The sequence below is a fragment of the Halichoeres trimaculatus genome, unplaced genomic scaffold (assembly GCF_033239565.1).
Source record: "Halichoeres trimaculatus isolate MK-OKI-2021-1 unplaced genomic scaffold, fHalTri1.1 fHalTri1_scaffold_4, whole genome shotgun sequence".
NCBI classification, from domain to species: domain Eukaryota; kingdom Metazoa; phylum Chordata; class Actinopteri; order Labriformes; family Labridae; genus Halichoeres; species Halichoeres trimaculatus.
This window is the reverse complement of record NW_027437182.1, coordinates 26,735,945-26,756,500: the sequence shown is the minus strand read 5'-3', so window position 1 is coordinate 26,756,500 and position 20,556 is coordinate 26,735,945. Positions and strand designations below refer to the sequence as shown.

Here is a 20,556-nt window from a genome sequence, read left to right as displayed (position 1 = left end):
AAATGTTCCCTCTATCTTGTTGTTAATGTTTTTAATCAACACTGAAATTATCTGCCTTCCTTTCACAAGTCAGCTCTAACTATAATCTTCAAACTGAATCAAATATTTTCTTTGTATCAATTATAAAGCTTTGGAGTAATCATATATTAAACAATTGCATTTTTTCCAGTTCATTGTGTGCCCACCAAACATGTTCCTTTTTCCTAATGGGAGTTACTTGCATAAAAACATAATAGCCTGAAACCTTTTTCATGAGTCATTCAGCGCTCATTGACTCTCATGTGATTATGAGCCTTCAGGCTGACCATCATTATTAGAGCTACGTATCATTATTATAATGAGAGAGGTGGAATGAAATAAAAATTATATTGTAAATTACAGTTATTATGTGTATTCATGATTTATCAATGAAGGGTTTAACAGTCAGAAATATTTAGAGTTATATCACATTGACAGTACAAAGGCATCACACACATTGAAAAGATCTCTGAATAACTGAAAAGAGAGTGCCCTCTGCAATCTATAAGGTTATACATCAACGTAGTAACCTACATCACTGCAAACACGACAACTGCCATTGGTCCTGATGTGTTAGCCCTTTTTGAAGAAGAAATCCTCAACATTGTTTTTGTCAACACAGTATGTTTGCTTGTGTTAGACCTCAGAAAGGACCCAAACAAAGCTATTGGAACAGCAGGAGGCAGGAGAACACACTGCCTTGTTTTGGTGTTGAAGCCATACTATTCAGAAGTTTTAAAACCTTTTCAGTATTTTATTTTAATTTTCTTAAACTTTCTTTTTTAAACAAGCTGTCCAAACTGTATCATCCATCAGCCATTTGTTACAAACAACTTGGAAGAAGGTTTTGGGTTCCTGAAGCCCCTGGGAGCCCCCTGCAGTTTGTTGGTCTTTACTGATAGTAAGCTCTTCACAGAGGCCGAGAACAAGACCAACCCTTCAAACTGAGATCACTGGGTCTCAACATTTGTGTATCCTGCTTTCTTTCACAATAACAACAAAAATGTTAGTATTGAGAGCAGAGGTGAGTCCAGAGGGGTGGCATTGAATTTTGCCACTCCATGAATCTTATTTGGCTTTTTGACCATGCTAGATGTGGGATTTACTGTATTTAAAAAAAAAAAAAAAAACGAAAAAACCTTGGCAACAGTCTGCTTTCTTCCCATTAAAATGTGGAACAGTTTCTTATTTTTGTTTGTAGAGGGTACTGTGTAGTTTGGAAAAATAACAGCTATAAGAGGTGAGGAGAGAAGAAAGTCCTCAAAGAATAGCAAGAAAACTCTGCTAACAATTTTTACACACTTTTCTTTTAAACTCTGGCCTTTTTTGTTACTTAAGTGTTATTTTTTAACTTACAAAACGGATACACAGGAACACACTGTGACTGTAAGAGTCTTTTATTTCAGTTGAAGGAGGTCTGGTTGATGGAGAACAGAAAAGGTTACTTAGTTAACTTATTTTGTTTTGACAGGGTCAGTGTCTAGCCATTTCGCTGTACCAGAGTTAGTTTTAAGAAACAAACAGTACATTACATATGAAGTTCTGTTTACCACTTGACAACTACATTTCACGGTGAAATTAACAGTATGGTATTGATATATGAAAAGCAGTGCCACAGTTGAGCTATCTCAGCCAAAAGAAGCCTGGGTGTGCCCTCTGAACTGCTCTCAGAGTGTGTGATGAACAGTGTGGTTGTAGAGTGAAGACTGAACTTTTCTCATTATTTTGATTTTATTTATTTCATGTCTTATACATGCACATTTTAGCCAAAATTCAGGCTCAAAGCACCAGCAGGAGATAATAATTCCAGAAATCAACCAAAAAGTACCATCCCTCAGAGCATCATGACCTCACTGGTGGTTTAATCTATTGAATGCAGGTTATCAAGACATCCTGATAATAGAGACATTACCAAATCTTATAACTGACTCATTGGGTCACCACAGACACCAATACTGTCTGTTTCACACAGCTCATCAAAACAAACTGTAACAACACCAGGCAGAGGCTGTTATCTGTGTCTCTGGGTCCTGTGCAGAGATCACACTGTGTGACTTGCTGTGTTTGTGGACAGCAGATGTATAACGGTGAGTAAACAGGCGTTTGCCTTCACCAGCAGCTGTTGGGTCAGATGCCAAGCGATGGGCGACACACATCAGGAAGGAGCTGTTTGCACTGCAGTCTCTGGCTTTTCTCAGATAACAAAAGAATTTTCTTCACAACCTGGTCTTTCTTATTACACAGGCTGTGTGTGTTTGTGTCCGTCAGGACTTATTCTTTGAGCACAAAGAATCAGCTTTTTTAAACCTTGTTCGCTTTCACCTCCTTTCCAAATTACTGTTATAATTTTAGACAGTTTTTAAACAGAGGAAACATCAAATAACAGCCAAGTACGTACAAATTCAACTTCACATAAATAAAACATCAACAGTTTGATAACAAAATGGCAATACAATATGAAATGCAAAAAAAAATTGTTCACAGTTTTAAAAATCTTGACTCACTCTGCTGCAGGCTTTGAAAAACATCATAAGATATCTGTTACATGTGTGAAGAAAAAATGGGTGTGTGAGATTTACCAGGCTTACACAGACACAGCTTTGATGACTCAGAGAAGCTCAGCTGGACACACTCACCTTCTCTCCCCAGAGTGTAAGGTGACAGGCGCTAACCACAGTGGATCCACAGGACATGAATGCAGGCTAACCAACTAAAGAGGATGTTTTTATACAACAGTACACACAAAGTACAGTACACAACAAACAGGCACTTAGATTAAGGTATCATCTCCTGCTCCTGTTTCTAGTTAAATAATGTACTGAATGAACTGAGGGCTGAGCATTAAAATCAACAACATGACCACACCAAAACCTAGTCTGGAGGGGCTTTGTTTGACACATTTCCAACATAAATCCAACAATAAAGATCAAAGCACCCCAGGTGAGGAAGAACGCCCATGTCATGAAGGGCAAGTACTTTGAGCTGGCAGAATGAGTGTGGAAGTGGGGGTATCTCTGGTGACACCTCTGACAGACCCACCTTGACACCCAGGCAGAGCAGCATCGCCAGCATGACTAGAGCAGGACTTGTGGGAGGAGGCGAGGGAATTGGTGGGGCTGAGCTGGACAGCGGTAGTGTCCTGCAGGGTGTGCTCACTCGTCTCCATCTCGAAAGCTGCTGTCCCCATCCGCATTAGCCCCCACGTCTCTCCTCCTTTCCCCTTTCGGGCACCCATGTGTGTGGGGGGCCTCCTGCTTACCACGCAGCAGGCTGTAAAGAAGGCCAGGGCTATCAGTAGGAGAAGAGGACCAATGACGATGGGGGGATTTTTGGTTGGAACAAAGGTGCCAAAAGCAAAAGCTCCCACCAGGGTGATGTTGATGCCAGCGAGCATGATGCAGAGGCCGCAGGCGCAGCAGAGAGCAGGGGAGGGCAGGCTCGGGTGGGAAGGCTTGGTGGGCTGATGGGGGACCTTCTTGGGAGCAGATGATCTGGAGGGTTTTTCAGGTGGCACCATGTCTCATGGAGAATTCTGTGAGATCGGGAGAGGATGGAAAGCTAATAACTGACCAGTAACTTTACATAAAGATTGACGGTGCATCTCACTCTCAACTCACTATGCAAAAATGGGACCAAAATGTCCCTTAATAATAGGCGCTGACAACCTACATCTCTAGAGCCATAGTCTGCACAGGAGGTATTGCGATAAAAAAAAGATATCACAGCCCATTGTTTTCATTCATAACCTCCTCCAGTTTTTTTGAGCTGTGTTTGAGCAGGGTAAAACATGTATTGCAACACTTTCTCCTTTATTTAACTCAAAATAATACCAACACCACAAAACAGTACAACAAAGCTCTTCACTTTGATATCTCAACAAGTATGGTGTGCTAATGCTGCTCACATCACTCTACATCTCTACATCATCAAAACCTGTTGCTCTTAAAATAAAGACAAGGGGAAATACTGTTGCAAATTCACATTCTAACATAAATAAAACTTATACCACTGTGACTTAAGGTAAATTATAGTTGTAAATAATTATTGAATGGAGTGGTGTAAAGAAACAAACAAGTTTTATTTTTATGCCATATTGCCAAGCCCTGCACTAGTGTTTTCATTGTTTCTCTTTCTTTGAAATTCATAATATATTGTCAGGAAAACTGCCAATCATGCTGCTGTAATCATTCTCTTTGCAATTAGTTTTAGCTGCACAAAAAATTACTGATTGCTGGGGGAAAAACTGATTTTAGGTTAGACCCATGTCATTGAGGGTGCTCTTGATCTCTTGGCTTCATGTTTGGGAGCTGTCCTGTTGTCAATAGTTTTGTGTGGTTCATGATTAAGCAGAACTAAAACTGAACAGATCTTTTCAGGATTACTGAGAATGAGACTAAGTGGTTAAAGAAGCGCAAATTTAGTAGGCTATACTGTGCATTGTCCAAACTTTTCATTCTCCACAAATGGTGAAGTATAAAACTGATTTAATAATAATCGAAAGATTTTGTTCATTAGCAACAAAGCGTAAATTGATAACACAACCTACTAAATGAACGTGGAAATACTTTCGAAAGTCCAGATAATTTCGAAATCGTTATGTTTAAAAAAAAAAGCCTGAAACAATCGCGCTGCTGCATAATTTTTCCAAGTTCCCAATCACAGTTACCTGAGATCAGCGGTGTTTTCCAGTTTGCAGTTTGGTCGCCTCTCGTCAGTCCATCGTGGAGTTCAGGAGTCCCTGAGCTGTTGTCGGTCTCTCTGCAGAGGGTGTCAGTGAACTGCAGGCGCTCTGCTGCTGCTGCTGCTGCTGCTGCTGTGTTTCTACGTGTTAACCACTAGGGGCGCTAATGTGCTCTCAACAGACACGTCCGAAAGTCGACTGTCGTTCATCCAGTTCATGGTTATTCTGAAGATACGAAAACAAGGAAACTGGATCGTGTAGAGTTTGGGAAGCGTCCTCTCTGGGAAACTAGACAGGCGCTGTTTTATCATTTAATCCAAACACACTTCTGTCTCAAACTTGGTTGTTGGTGTCCATAATGGGGTGACATTTTTCTGGTGAATTCTTATGAGTAAGCTTGATAACAGGGAAGTTCAACAAATTATTATAACCCCTATTAAGTTTTTTTAAGACAAAACTTTATCTCACCCAGCGCTGTCTGGTCTCACTGTCCAAACTCTTTATGAATAAATCTTTATTAGAAGGCTATTAAGATAAAAATCTAGACTTGACACTCATCATGTTTACTTCCTTCCTGTTAAAGTGAACATTCCACTCCATAAAAGTCTCTACTGTGAACTGAACTGAATCCAAAATGAAGTGGAGGAATTTAAACTTATGAGGCATTGTAAAGTCAAGTGCAGTCCAAGGTATCCATGATGTTACCATGATGAGTGTCCATGTCGATTAGTCACATCTCCTCTCCGTCTCTTACACCCAGCACTGAGGAGCTGAAGAAACTCTTACATTAAGCCACATTTACTCTAATGGAAATGAAAGTAATTTTCCAAACTCCAGAGAAACAAACTACACAACAATGATGCAGAAAATATGACACAAGAGAAAATGTTGAGGATCTTTTATTGAGAACACAGCAGAAAAGTGAAAATCTGCTCAGTCACAGAGCTTCACTTATAAGACCCTGCAGGAGTTTTGACTGATTTCAACAGGACTCCATAATTGCGCAACAATGTTCTGTAACTCATCTGATGCTGTTACAGGATGATGGGCTGGGGGCAAACAAGTCCTCAGATGATTCATGACGAGAGCTTGAGGGCTTTCACACAGCAAGCAGTTGTTTCCTAATGTGTTTATTCACTCTGAGCAGATACGTCAATCCCTGCCTGTAGATGACGGCCATTTAGTTGCTATAGGGATGAGGTGTCCATGGCAACAGTGTGAAATCAGATGCAGGTAATCTAGCGGGCGACACATTAAGTTAGCAGGGTCAGGGGAAATAAAAGTGACACTCTGCCATTGGTGACCCCAGTAAAACATAGATTGGATCATAACAGAAGGCAACAGATAAAAATAAGTAAAAATGTTTCTTTTCAAAAAAAAAAAAGGATTAGAACTAAAAACCAGCAACTTGAACTAAAAGAGAGATAGCTATGCCAGACTAATCCATTTTCTTCTACAGCAACATGGAGAACCAAAATACAAAACTGAACAACATACAAATATTAGTATAAAAATAAATCCCTTCAACACTAATATCACTTCTACTATCTTACATCAAAGTGTAACAGCAGCTACCCACAATCCCCTCTGTATCTCATTTTCGAGAAACAACCACCACAGAGCAGTTTTCACATTTAAGTCATTCACACACTTTGAGATATCAGATCACTACAACTTTAAGAAAATACAATTTTTGGGAGATGGTGTTTAAAATGTGCAAAAACAGAGCCTGGGATGACATCGCACTCTTATGAAAAGAAAAAGTTGTTTAAAGATCAACTCTTAAAAAAACATCAAAAGTGAAGGTTTCACTTCATGGTACCAAACTCATTTTCACACTTCGTGTTGCATTTTGGGTAAGTGACTTAAAAGTACATAAGTGCCACAGGTAGCTTGTGTTTAGGTGAAATGACATGAAATTCAAGAAAAACGATTTGATCAAAAGCTCCTCTCTAGCTTCAACATTCATTCACATTCCTGCACTTCCTTTGCTTTCACTTTAGTTTTTAAAGACAACTTTACATGAGTAAAACTGAGCAAGGCTTGCTGTCTTCTTCAAGTGTTGATTTTCACCACTTACACCATATTCAACCATTCACATCAAATCACAAACACTGACATGCCTAAAATGACTTACTTCTCCTCTGGTGAGTCAGAGGTAATAAGAAGCATTCCAATAAAAATATGAAAATATTCACAGTCTAGTGACAAGAAAAAAACAAAGTGAGTTATATTTTGATGATATTGCATTAGGTCAGCAAACAGCTGCAAAACTGAGCTGGACCTGCAGTGTGTAATGCCGTTGTCCTGATATGTACTGAGAGATTCTTGGCATTAAGACGTTTTTCAGCTGTGTTCTGAGCAATATTCAATAAAATAAATAAATCTGTGAAGACCTGCTGTAAAAGTAAACTTTACGCTTTTCTTATTATTATTCTAAATTTAAAAAAAAGATCGCTTTAAGAAGTTCAGGCAGCTCAAAACAATTCCCGGAAGAACCACATGAGTTTTAACTATTGCTTACATGAGAAGATGATGGACAGAGACTAACTGACCTCTTGGTGCTCAGACTCTGTCTATGTGAGAAGATTACTGGCCATGAGAAAGAGCTTTAACGCCAAGAGCAGCTGATCATCTGTGATACTGTGCGGCTGATCCTAAAAAACTTCCCCTGAAAACAAAGATAAAAAAACAAGGAACAAGCAGAGGCTGAGATCAAAGGACAAACATGGTTTGGGGACTGGTCCTTCACGCACCCAGGTTGTCCGACGCAGGTGCAAAGTCCCTGGATCGTAGGGCATTAGACTGCGCCCGTCTGCGGGCCAGCCTGGAGTTGGAAGGTGGAGAAAGCCTCATGGAGCAAACGATGGCTCCAGAGTCCTCTTGCTGCTCATCGTGCTGGGAGAGCTGCCGGTTAAAGGCAATGGCTTCAGCTGCGAACTGAGTCAGGTCTTTGGTGCTGCTGTTCCTGGAAAGTGATGAGAGCAGCCATTCAAACGTTTCAGTGACACTTTCTATGCATTGTTGAGCTAAGTTTTTCACTTACTTTCTTTAACTTTTCATAAACCTAGAATTTATACTGTACAAACTTAAAAGTGTGTCCTACACACCCAGTGTTATGCTAGTAGACAGGTCTAGTACATTTTAAAATACCTTTTAAATAAAAAAAATAATAATCTAAATAGTAATACAGCTCACACACTGGTGTCAGATATATCAGTACAAAATGCACTGAGAGGTTTTTTGTGTCTTGACATTTTACCAATCATTGGCTCTGAACTGTGTCCCCTTTTCCCTGAACACCACCCAAACCTTTGGGTGCCTAAAAATGCAAACTGTGAGTCTCAAAAGCTTGACTTATAAAGAGGACTTTTCAATAAGTTTTCTTACCTCTGCAGAACGTGAGGAGTTGGAAGCCCTCTCTCTGGAGCGTTCTGTAAATAAAGAAAATCAAGTTAAGATATTTTTTAAAAACACTGGATGGTTCTATTGACTGTAATGTATCAGCACATAGCGCTGAAACAAGAAGTACAGAAAAGCTATTCTGGAGCACAGATGTGTTGATACCCACCCCCTGAACCCAAGGGTGCTTGAGGACCTGAGCAGCACTGAGGCGCAGAGTTGCATCTCGAACAAGCAGCTTGGATATGAGGTCCTTGGCCCCCTCTGTGATGTGGCTCCAGTCTTTATCTGGAAACTCATACTTGCCCTGTTGGATGCTCTCAAACAGGTGACTCTGAAGAGAGACAGCACATAAAAACAACTTGAACCCACAGATAAGACTTTAAAAACGGTCTGGTGATGGCACTGAGTGGTGATAACAGGATGACAACACAGGATATAGTCACATCCATATAAAGAAGCACAGCCACACACTTTATTGTCCTAATGGCTAAGTGATCACACCATCACTACCACACAACAATATTTATAGCCAATATGTTATCCTGCAAATAATTACACTCTGTGCACACTAAGTTTAAAGTTGTGGTACTGTGTCATGTTGGATGAGTCATTTATACAGAGAAGCGTCAGAGAAACAAGTTATAAAACTTAATTTTCCAAAAATAATGAAGGGTAATAAAACCAGAGGGCATTGTGACACCGGACACTGAGACAGGGTAGTGTGACTTCAGTCGTATTGCTGCTTGGGTGATAACAGTCTCTAAAGTCTATTTGAGCAATTTAAAAGAAAAAAGAAAGCTCTGTGTTCACATTACACCAGGCTCTGATACAGCCTCATTCACTGATGTGTACAGGGAATCCAAATATGATAACTTTAGAAAGAAAGGCTTTGGCTGTAACTTCTTTAAGACATCCGTCCTAGAAAAAGCATCTACGTCTTGTCTTTAACACTGGCAGTGAATGAGCTCAGAATCTGATTGGATGAGCATACTTGGCAGGTTCTGCAGGTCTCTCCTCGATCCCAGCCGCAGTCTGTGCCGCAGTGGCCGGTGAAAGGAGGGCTGCCGCTCAGCAGGATGTAGAGGATCACCCCAAGGCTCCACAGATCACAGCGCTTGTCGTAGAAGGAGGCCTCATCTGTGAACACTTCCACTACTTCTGGAGCCATGTACTCTGCTGAACCACACTGAGAGAAGGAAAACAAAAAAGAGTAAGGTCACATGTTTGATCCATCTTGTCTGTGTGTGTGCTATGAATTTCTTATCAGTTAGTACCGGTGTGGTGAGCTCGGGGGTTGTTATAGGCGTACAGGCACTGCTGAGTTTCACTCCACTGCCCAAGTCAAAGTCACAGATTTTAACTGGGGAGACCTAGCAGAGGACAAACATCATCAAGGTGTAACATTTCATCCCTGGAACAACTGAAATTCTTCTTGAAGCCTTGTGTCTATTAAAAATTACCTGATCAGTGTATTCACAAAGGATGTTTTCCAGCTTCAGGTCCCTGTGGGCAATCCCTGCAGAACAACACAGTGTCACCATGAAAGCATTCAAAACCAGTCCACTTTATCATCTTTCTCAGCTGTCAACCAACCCTTTGTGTGCAGGAAGTCAAGAGCTTGTGCAATGTCCCGAACCACCTTACTGGCCTCCAGCTCATCAAAGTGCTTTCGGTTCTGGATGTGTGTAAGGATGGAGCCTGGAGAACGAGAGACCATGACCTGTTATCTGAAAATAAGTTAAGTGTCATGAGTGTGTTAATGTTGATGATTTAAGCATCACTCATTCTTACCTCCACGTAACTTTTCAAACACCAAATAAAAGCAGGAGCTGTCCTCAAAGAATTGGATTAACTCCAAGATGTTCCTGGGTCAAGATATTTCCAAAGGGTTAGAAACTGTGTCGTTGTGTTTTTGTTTAGATTAAGCAAAAAGAAACTTGTGTCTAAATGCACTCACTGGTTTCCTTGACACTGGTAGAGAGTCTCAACTTCTCGAAACACTCTGCTGCGACTGTGCCCTGCACTCTTCTCTATGATCTTTGCAATTAAAAAGTAAACAGATGAATCATTATTTTCTGATTGTGCGAAGAAAGGATTTTAACATTTGAAAGAAAAAGTATTACACTTTCTCTTCTGGTTCAATAACTTACTTTTGTTTAGAAATGTACAAGAAAAGTGGTTGCTGTGAATTGATAGAATTTCTGCTCATGTTTGATTTGACTCAAGTAGGAAAATGTTTGGTAATAAATCACCCAATTTACAACCCCTCCAACACAAAAATAAAGAACAAAAACAAATCTCCAACCCTCAAATCTAACATTTTCCATAGCTATTCAACTTTAAAGCTTAAAAAAAACTTCACACACCTTTACAGCAAACTCCTGTCCATTTTGAAGACTTGTGCATCCTTGTACTTTTGCATAAGCCCCCTGGCCCAGCACCTCATCCGTCAATTTGTAGAGATCTTAAAAACATGAGACATATGAGACTGTAGTTCAGTTTTGATTCCATCTAAACGTGTAAAATAAATTGTCACTTTTTCATTAAACAGTGTGTCATGTAATGTTATTACCATCAAAATTGCCAGTGAAGCTGTCAGTTGCTCTGGTCCTCTTCTTCTTCTTCCTTTTAGCTGCATCTGGTATGTTCAATGGATGACTCTTTTCATTTTCTGCAAAAGAACAGACTAAGTCAGTTAAATTTGTTTGAGCAGAACAGACTTTATTTGTACGTGATTTACAGCAGCACTGTGACATTCAGAACTGTTTTACCTGCTGGGCCTTGGGAAAGGTGCTGTTGTCCCTGCTCTGAAGCAATCCCATTCTCCTGGATTCCCCCACAGCTCTGCCCCACTTGGCCCAGAGCCAGAGTGTTATCCTGTAACAGAGAGAGGGCCAGAGGAGAGGGGGAGAGGTGAAGGGAAAGAGCGAGAAAAGTCAGAGGGATCTGATGGTGAAGATGGTGTGAGAAGGACAACTCAATCTTCCACTTTATCATCAGGGTTGAAAAAAAAAGGTTTAAATCTAAGGATATATGCTGATACATCTTTGCTGACATTTCCCCTTGTGGCACTGAGCCAAAACAATGACCTGATAGGGTTACAGGAAACAGCCTGACAGGCCTTATCTTTGTCGGTCTGATATTACCAGAAACATTTACACAACCTGTAAAAGTGAATGACTCATGGCGAGTGGTGAAACTTCTACATTTATGGGTAGACAGGCTCGGCCATCTGCGGACAACTTTCTGGTTAAGGCTAACACAAAGTGTATAAGAAACTTCAACGTGTTGAAACAGTTCAGGTCTTACCTGGAAAGAATGCTGGAGGGCGTGCAACTCAGTCATCATGCTGTGTCTCACCATCCCTGCCAACTGAGAGTACAACATAAACTGCATCAGCTGGGATATAATTATACTAAATAAAGTAATCAGTCAGAAGTGGAAACGAGTTGTTAAATTCAAGCAATAAAAAAAAAGAAGAAGAAGTCATCCTGTGAGTGGTTTCCCCTTTTCACTCTCAGCTGTCACATTTTCTCAATTGGTTTCGGTCACAGAGTAATAACCTGGGGGATTCATGTCCAGTCTGTGATGATATCAGCTTTCGCTAAGCCTTCTGCAAAACAGAGATTATCCAGCGTGGACAGAGCTTTCACTTAATATCTTGATGGACAATATTCCCGCCATCTTAAAGCTGGTGTGAAGTAATGAGGTCGTCTTCGGAAGAGCTCTAACTATAGGCTGAATGTAAAAAATGATATGATATCAATTACAGCAGCTAATATACGTTGCTGCGTGACATTAGTACTGTTAGGACAAAAAAACCAAGCACTCATTTAACGTGTAACGACACACAAACCATTTATCAGACCAAGAGCAAAGCTGCAGTTGTTGTTGTTGACTGCTGACTATACAATTCAGCGTTAGCCTCAGCCAGTTAGCAAAACACTTAGCCAACATTAGCTTCTCCTTTCTCTTCATGTTCATCTAAGATACTCAAACAAAGTCCCGGAAGGTCTTACAAACCGACATACAGATACGAAAATGTAAATCTCACCTGGCCTTTGTGTCTAAAACAGCCACAGCCCCTCCGCCAAAGCCTCTGACAGCTGATGTAAGCATCCTCTGCTAGCTGACATCCATCTTTCAGACAGCTAGTGACGCACAGGGCGGGAAACCACATAAACAGACGGTTTCCCCGCCCACTTTGAAACATACCTCCTTCTCTCATTGGTTGAAAATACAGCTACCACCGTTACGTCACTGGGAATGATTCCACGCTCCACCCATATCCACGTAGTGGAGATTTTTGCATGCCCGACCTTCATTTATTTACAGGCCCGGCTAGTCATTGATGCGATGAGGAAGTGCGGCTCAAACTACATACCTACAGTATGTGGTCATGACCGTTTTGCTCTCTCATGATTTATTTCTGTCTGCATTTAACAACATGCTTAAACCAACTCGGCTGGTGTACAAGCCTCAACATCACCAGCAAGGATTTCATTCAGTTCTTATTATGATAATGAAAAACAAATCCCAATGCAGGTATTTTTGAAAACAGATACACATTTTGTGATGCATCATTAAATAGCAACAAGTATAAACAGATCTGTTTCTTGCTGTACAGTTTTTATTATATCTCTATAAAAACACTGTCATGACAATGAAAAATGAAATGAAACAACTCCTTTCTTGAAAATAAGACCCTACACTTGAAAAATGTCAAAAATAAACATACATGCAAACCAGAAAAAAGGAGGTTGGAGTACAGAAGATATAGATTTGTAAACCAGCAGAAAGTCATAAACTGATAGTAAAAAGCACCAACAATTATTGCATGAAAAGACTTCACTGGTGGTGCACTTTTGGAAATGTGGTGGATGATGGGTCTTCAAGTTAAGCATCCAAAAGTCACTCATCAAACTCGATGTAAAAATGTCCATTGTCTTGAGAGTTTTGAAGCAGATTATTTCTCACGAGGCTCAGATTATGTCACAATGTAAACTTCTTCGTCTGTGGAGCTTTGTTCAGTTGCATATCTTCTCTGTCATCTCTTTCTGCAGGCAAAGAAAACAAAGTTCATGTTTAACTGCAAAAAAGTATGTATGGAAACATGAATGTTTGCTTTGCAACCTACACTTTCAGTATAGAAAACATGTAACTAGGTATACAAATACTGTAAAAAGTACATTCTAGGGTCACATAATGATGATTACTGATGCGTCTTAATGACAGTTTGAGCCTTATGCTCAGTTTATAGGGACTCACTGTTAACAAAGTAACAGTACCCTACTTTATTATAAGATCATATTGCACCCTGTTAGCTGCCCCTTATGGAAACAGCGACTAGAAATGTTGTGTCAGGCACTGAGCTACATGGAGGACAAAAGAAAGGCTGAATCATTATATTCCCTTTTTTCACTGTTTAAACTATAAAGATTTTTATGATACAATGCAGAACAGAGTTCATGCTTTACATTATCATATAAGTCATGGGCTGCATGGAAAGTGCAAAACGTTAGAGTTTTCTGCTTGAGTCACGTTGATTATCGTGATACTGACAGCTCCCAAGACAAAACATCCATCTTATGCTCTTTCTCTTCCTGCCTATCGTAACACTCTCACGTCTGAGGCCATTTTAACGTCTTACCAGTGGCTCCAGTTCTGAGTGATCGATGAGGTTGAACTCTGAAATGAAGTAGTAGTAGTGTTTGTAACAGGTATTGATGTGTGCCTCTGCCCCCATGCTGCAGATGCTGTCAAAGTGATGGATGTAAACGTGCACAAACACCCTGAAGAGGCGGCTCAGGATCTTTTTGCAAACCTGCTGGAAATTCTTGGGGAATGGTACACCTGGTGTGAAGAAAAAAGAGGAGGGTTACAGGCATGTACAGACAGATCAACTCCTAATAGATAAGTAATAAAATTGAGGTGAAGTTTTATCATTTTGATGATTATGTTTCTCATTTAACAGATGTCGCACTGTAAAAATAATATAGTTTTACCCTAATAGCATCAGTTCTTGAGTTTAAGTGACCTAATAAAAAGTGATTCTCATGGACATTATAATCCAGAAATAAGATCTGATTATGAGCTTTGAATCTTTCAGGTAGTGTCGATACAGTGGATGTGAATGAGAAAGGTATAATCTTTTCCAACACTGAAAAACATACAATAACAAGTCAAGAAACAGAAAATTGAGAATAAAAAAATTAGGCTGTTAACAGTAATACCAATATGTATTTCACTATGACATCACCTGTATAAGCCAATGTGTTTTCCCAGCAATGCAACAACTATTCAGGAGTTATCTGTTCAGAGATGCACTGATAAGGCAGAGCTACCAAGGCAGTAAAAATAAAGGGCACTTATCATCAAAGTTCAGCTTCCTGTGTTTAAGGTATCTTTCTTTTTCCTGTCCATTCACATATTCCCACTAAAGGTGCTTGGATATTGTAACCACATTGTGCAGAAAATGCAAAAAAAAAAGACAAGACCAATAAACAGAAAAAAATATATAAGAAATCAACACAAAGGAGCTGCTGACTGGTTCAAATAGATTGCTTTTTCAGTTTCAGAGCTAACTCCTGGAGTACTATGCATCCAAATCATCCTCGAATGAAGATCCTGTATCTGATGCTGTACAAAATAACACCACAGTCATCCCGTTCAATCCCCTCTGAATGTCAGCTCCATTCTTAATTAACCTCTGTTTGAACTTTACTGTCAAAGTGTTAATGAAGGGGAACACTGCTGCACCCCAGGCTGACTCACATCAGCGCAGCGGGCAATCAATCAGGTCTAAGGTAACACATTCAATAAGGGTCATTTGTAGACTCCTCACACACCTACTCTGGTGGGGAAGGTGTCTTCATCATTGATGAGAGACTCTATCCAGTCCATCAGTAGGTTCATGTATTTGAGTGCAGGCAGCTTGGTGGGCTTCTTGTAGTCGTCTCCATCCTGCCACCTGTACTCGTACCTCAACCCTCCAGACATGATGGGACAGGAGCGCTCGGTGCAGAACTCACTCATCGTGCCATAGATCAAATTGATCCTGTTAAAGAAATCCACCACGTGCACAGCGATCCAGTCGTTGATGCTTTCACCTTCAGGTAGCTGAACCACCTTCCTCAGGTCCAGTCCGGACTTCAATGAAGCCTGGGCCTTCTTGTAGAGTTCAAAGCGCTGGGTTCCAGGTTCGAAGCGCTTCCTTGGCCTGAATGTTTTGTCTTTGCTGAAGACTTGTCCAAGACACAACGCCATTGACTCCGTGGTTTCCCCTCAGATAAAGGAGAGGATAAGCTGTCCAAAATGAATAAGCTGGAGTGAGATTAAGAGCAGCCTTCCTGAGAGATAGTTTCAACTTGGAGATCAGGTCACAAGGGTCAGAGTCTGTCATGTAAAGATAGGAGGGAGCCCTTTTTTCAGATGGTGGGGTGTTTCTGTGGAGCAGAATGAAAACAGAAGTCAGAGTTTTTGTTTACTTTCCTGTCAATCTGCTGCTGCTGTAGGCCAATGTGACCTGCAGTACATTAACATTGTCCCACACATTGAAACCTTGAATCAAAAAAATCATACAAAGAGTACAAAGAGATTTGGGTGTTCTACAAAGGATGGTGGGGATAGAAAAGCATGACATCAACTAAACTGGTGAAACCTTTTTTGATATAAACGTAAGCCAAAGCAAACACAACATGGAAACTGTATCTGTATTAACAGAAGTGAGCTTTCCCAAATCTGCCAATATTGTCCCAACAACTCTGTGTTAATAAAAAATAGCCTCAATTCTCTCTGGCACATGGCAAATTTCTGGGTAATCACAGTAAGTTCAGCTTCCTTGAGAAATGAAAAGCAAGCTTTGACTACATAAAGAATTTATTTCCTAAGAGTGAATAATTAAATTTTTTTTGCTCAAACTCAACATGTCGTCTGTCCTCCAGAGTTTGTGAAATATAAAAACAGATGAAAACCTCAAAAAGTAGCCAAAGCTTATGGCTGTCGAGAGCAAGCAAGAAAGAAAGAAACTCTAATAACAAAACTCCCTGAGAATGCTGTGCAAACACTGAGAATGACATCTAATGAAAAACATCGACAGGGAGTTCCTCCACTAGGAATGAGTCATGGAAGTAAATTTTCTCTTGGCTATTTACCATCTGGAGGATAATATTGCCACGGATCAGTGAGTTGACCTCAATTTATGGTTATGTAACTGACTTGTGTTATTAACATATTAATGACAGCCTTCAAATATAAACCGGTTTGTTAAAGGAACTAACATGGGAGGGCCATGTGACAGACTAAATCCAGTTAGTCACATAATCTGAGTAAACACACTTTGTCATGCATTAAAAGTAAAACTTGATGAAATCCTGTGTGTGTGTTTTCTTTCTGTTATCATATCACCCAAAGCCCACTGATTCTCACAATCTATTTCCACAGATTTGACAATGCAGTCACATTCAAGTGACTGGTTGCAACATGATACTATGTCCGCATTTGTGTCTCATTTTGCACTGCCGGTTCCAACGCTTCCTGTGGTTGTCTCCCTGCAGCTGAAATAAGCAGAAGTTTCTGATTGTACATTATGATATCTGCCAAACACTGCCAATAGATCACATACTGAAATGAGTGTGTGCTGTAAGTTTTAGTTTAGTGTCTCAATCTATGTCTTCTCCAATGCCTCTCATGGTTTTTCTGGGTTTTTACACTTTGGTTGGTCTGAGGAATCTGTTGTGATCTGGAATGAAAAGCAGAGTAGTGCTCTCCGCTGGGGGACCATGGATCTGTGGTCATGAGATAGCTCTGACTGTGTCCAAAACAAAAGAGCTTCAGAGGAGGTTTATTAGTGACAGTGTCACACTCAGTATCACAGATTCAGCTTAACATTTAACATAGACACTCTTAGTCAACCAACACAGTGCTGTGTTGTAGAAAGAATGGCAGCATGAGGGATAGAGTGACTGTTATTTGCATCACTTTACCCCACTGCATGCCTCAACAACCTCAGAGTAAAGCATGTCTGATCACGTACTATTGGCATACTTTCATGGCTGTTGTGGAATTTCTCTCTGTTGAACACGTGAAAAAAAAGACCAGATACAGAAACGCAAAAGTAAAAACGAAAGCAGTGAACAGAAACAGAAGAAATAGCCTGACGTGGAAGAAAAACAGAAGACAAAAGAGTGGAAAAGTTAAAGGTAAAGACACTGTACCTGGCTGAGATCCTGCAGTGTGCAGTCTGGTATGTGTTGGACTGTCAGGAGAAGTTCAGGGAGGATTGAGGCGCTGGAAGCCTTGAATCTAAACTCCTCTCAGCGAACAGTTCCAGCTGCTCAGCCCCCCTTCAGCTCCTCTATTCTGTCCTTTCTTTTCAGGCCACTAACAAACCGGGAGGCTCCAGATCCACTCCGCAGCACAGTCAACTCTGTAAAGAGAGAAAAAGTTGTTTGGCTTTTCTTCCTGTGGATGATGTCACATCCTTACTTTGTCTACTGGGCTCGGCTGTCTGAGTGTTTGTGTCCGTGCCTGGCTGTGGGTGTGTGTACAGAGGACCTATAAATTGAAAGAGTGGAAGAGCTGGAAAAAGCCTTTCTAAACCCCTACTTGGTCCTCCCTCTTATCCTTTTTTCCCCTTTTTCCTCACAGGGCAGCCTGCCTACTCGTCCCAGCAGAGCCCGTCCCTCTGGTAAAAGGTCCTGAGAAAACCACCCCTCTTCTGAAGCCACATATAGGACAGAGGGAGCAAAATGATCCCACAAATATTTCTGGATGTTTGGCAGTCCACGCATCTCTTTTTATGCCGTCTCAATAACATATCATTTAAATTCTTGGCTTTTTTTAATGTAATTGTCGTGGAACTCAACCTTAAAAAGAAAAAAAGTGCTGCTATCCAAAATATGCAGTCAAAGTAATATATCTACATTAAAGTCTTTACCAAAGATATTTTAAAGGAAACAGTCTGTTTCCTGGAGCTTTGAAGGGGTTTAATTGTTTTATGACAACTGCCCTGACTTTTCTCTTTATCTTCAGGGTGAATGACTGCCACAAAAATGAAGAGAGAGTCTGTTTCTGCTGTGATGGTAACCAGCCTTCAAAAAAGAAGCTGTCCAGACTGTTTGTTAAATCGTTCTGTCCTGCCAAAGTCCTCTTCTTATGATAGCACTTTGGCACATAGCTGTAATGAACTGAATAAAATTTATGGTGAAGCTCATGTTTGGGCTTTTTGCCATGGATAACTAGTTTAGCTTCATAATTAAATGGAAATGCTGAGCACTGCATTTTAACATATAGAAATCAGTCTTTATTATCATTTCCATTAAAAAAACAAATATCATAAATGTGTCTGTTTTAAAGCCTGTGAGAGTTTTCCGTGTCTGTCCCTTTTGGTGTCCCCTGATAACAAAGAAGTGCATCTTTTATTACTCAGATGATGTTGCCCTGTCATAATATGTAACTCTTAGTCTGTAAATAGTGTAATACATCACTCACAGTAACTAAATGTTGAGGAAAATGGGGTAAAAGTTCTTTCTCAGCCAGCTGTGAAATCTTTTGGTTGAGATTTATCCCCCACAGTTGTTAAAAACATTAAATATGTCTTCAGAGCAAAATTAATTCTTGTTGTTGACACTTTGGTTTGTTAGATCATCAAGGTGCAGCAATAATAATCATCATGGAAGCTTTGAGGACCAGGTGGCAAAACGAGGGACAACTATATTCATGGGAGCAGTAAGTTATACAATGTGTTTCTTTTAAAGGATTTTCCTGGTGTGAATCAGCTGATTAAACTGGTTGAATTCCAAGTTTTAACTCCTCCCCACTGGAAACCGGCGTACTATGATCTGTATCAACATACTAAAATCCTTTATCATTAATACACTGAATACATTTGTGGGTAAGCTCCATAGCAATTTTTGGCTTTATAGTCAACAAAATGATACCCTGTGCTAACTGATGACTTCAGTGGAAAAACATTTTTAGAATAAATATCTCTGTTCCGCAGTTATCCTTTATGCCCACTAGGGGTCACTGTAACTGTTGTAATGAAAAGTTATTGTGACCCTTTGGGATATGCAGCAGGAGAGCTTGCCCACTTTTATGCCAGTGAGTTAATATGATAACGTTAACCATTATTGCATATCCCAGTATTATTTTATTCAAGGTGTCTATTGTGGTCTTATCCAGGACCTGTGCTCCCTATGCTGTGATGTTTGATCCCTGGTATTGTTTCTATTCGTACAACAATGGATAAAATATGCAACAATTAATATTTCACATTTCACAACTCTCATATCAGCATTTTGAAGTCCCCAGCTTTGAGAACCAGAAGTCTGAACCATTAATTGCATGTTCAGATTGGCAAATACAAGCATGTACACCCACCAGTGTAAGGAAAGAGGAAGTGTCTGAGCAGTAGTTAGGTTACTCTGCTAGCTCTAAGTTCACTGTCAGCAGGAATCCTCCTGCTTTAGGCTTTCACACATGATGCCACTCATGGCTCTGAGGGTTTTCTAAAACTCCCCAACTGCGGTGACTCAAAGGAAACAATGAATGAATCATTGTATGACAGATTAGGCCTGCTGCTGCCCTCTGCTCTAGTTTTACCCTCAGCGTAAGTGTCATCACCAGGATATGTAGCTCAAGAGGATGTGGAACCAGTCGGGCCTTTTGTCGCCTTAATTGTCACCCTGCATAGCACTCTGTCAGTACTCACCTAAACCATGCAGCCTGTCGCTCAGAGCCTTCAAACCGGCAGGGCAGATTCCTCACCAAGACTTAAACTCATGAACCTGTGGGTTTGAGGGAAGTGGTCAGTATGCATTAAATTTTAACAGTGAAACATTTGTGCTGCTACTTGTATCAAATTAAACAAGTGATTCTGAAAGTTTATATGCAAAGTATTTCTTTGCCACTTTATTGTAATAAGCGGACTGCCAAAAAAACAATTGTACTATAGATCCAACTTTTGTACTGTGTCCCCATATGGCACATTTTTTACATACCCCTGTGTTGAAATCTGCAACCTGTATCTGTAGTGAAACCTGTCACTGACAGATGTGGGGGAAGGAGGGCCCTCTGTGGTTCAAAAGTTCCCCTGCTAGAGGCTACTGGGGAAAGAGAGTACAGAAGCCTAGTTGTTGACATGTTGTTGCACAGGTGCCTCACATATTGTGTTTAAACTTTCCTGCAGGCTAACTAAACATCTCTCTCAGAATGTCCACTGTTTTCAGCATCTACAACAAGGGCACCATTTCTAGTCACTGCAAGCATCATGTGTTAAATGACTTCAAGAAATCCTTATCAGATCTTTTTGTCATGTTCAAAATGTGTTAAACATACCGAGCAGAGATATGGTTTATGCAGTGCAGCAAACACATGTAGATACTGTTTGACACACAGGAACAAGCAGACCCTTATCTTAAACAGAGATCAAGCTATGCTGTGTAACGATT

General features: G+C 40.4%; 3 protein-coding genes across 3 annotated transcripts; all 3 read right to left on the bottom strand.

Moving 5' to 3' along the window:
- Positions 1–2,977: 2,977 nt before the first annotated feature.
- Positions 2,978–4,786, bottom strand: LOC141788836 (transmembrane protein 275-like). Its single transcript, XM_074667923.1, has 2 exons — positions 4,685–4,786; positions 2,978–3,550 (listed from the first exon to the last, which is right to left on the bottom strand). Exon 2 carries the CDS (start codon positions 3,533–3,535, stop codon positions 2,978–2,980), a length of 558 nt encoding a protein of 185 aa, XP_074524024.1. The 5' UTR covers positions 3,536–3,550; positions 4,685–4,786.
- Positions 4,787–5,592: 806 nt separating this feature from the next.
- mknk1 (MAPK interacting serine/threonine kinase 1) lies at positions 5,593–12,292 on the bottom strand. The gene is made up of 14 exons (XM_074669026.1): positions 12,159–12,292; positions 11,414–11,476; positions 10,876–10,981; positions 10,677–10,775; positions 10,471–10,568; positions 10,062–10,141; positions 9,896–9,969; positions 9,698–9,802; positions 9,565–9,620; positions 9,379–9,474; positions 9,096–9,290; positions 8,271–8,435; positions 8,090–8,133; positions 5,593–7,667 (listed from the first exon to the last, which is right to left on the bottom strand). The coding sequence occupies exons 1-14, from the start codon at positions 12,282–12,284 to the stop codon at positions 7,448–7,450; spliced, it is 1,527 nt and encodes a 508-aa protein (XP_074525127.1). The 5' UTR covers positions 12,285–12,292; the 3' UTR covers positions 5,593–7,447.
- A 228-nt stretch (positions 12,293–12,520) lies between these two features.
- On the bottom strand, positions 12,521–19,849 carry mob3c (MOB kinase activator 3C). Its single transcript, XM_074668409.1, has 5 exons — positions 19,818–19,849; positions 17,320–17,531; positions 14,953–15,549; positions 13,755–13,957; positions 12,521–13,161 (listed from the first exon to the last, which is right to left on the bottom strand). The coding sequence occupies exons 3-5, from the start codon at positions 15,368–15,370 to the stop codon at positions 13,132–13,134; spliced, it is 651 nt and encodes a 216-aa protein (XP_074524510.1). The 5' UTR covers positions 15,371–15,549; positions 17,320–17,531; positions 19,818–19,849; the 3' UTR covers positions 12,521–13,131.
- Between the last annotated feature and the right edge of the window lie 707 nt (positions 19,850–20,556).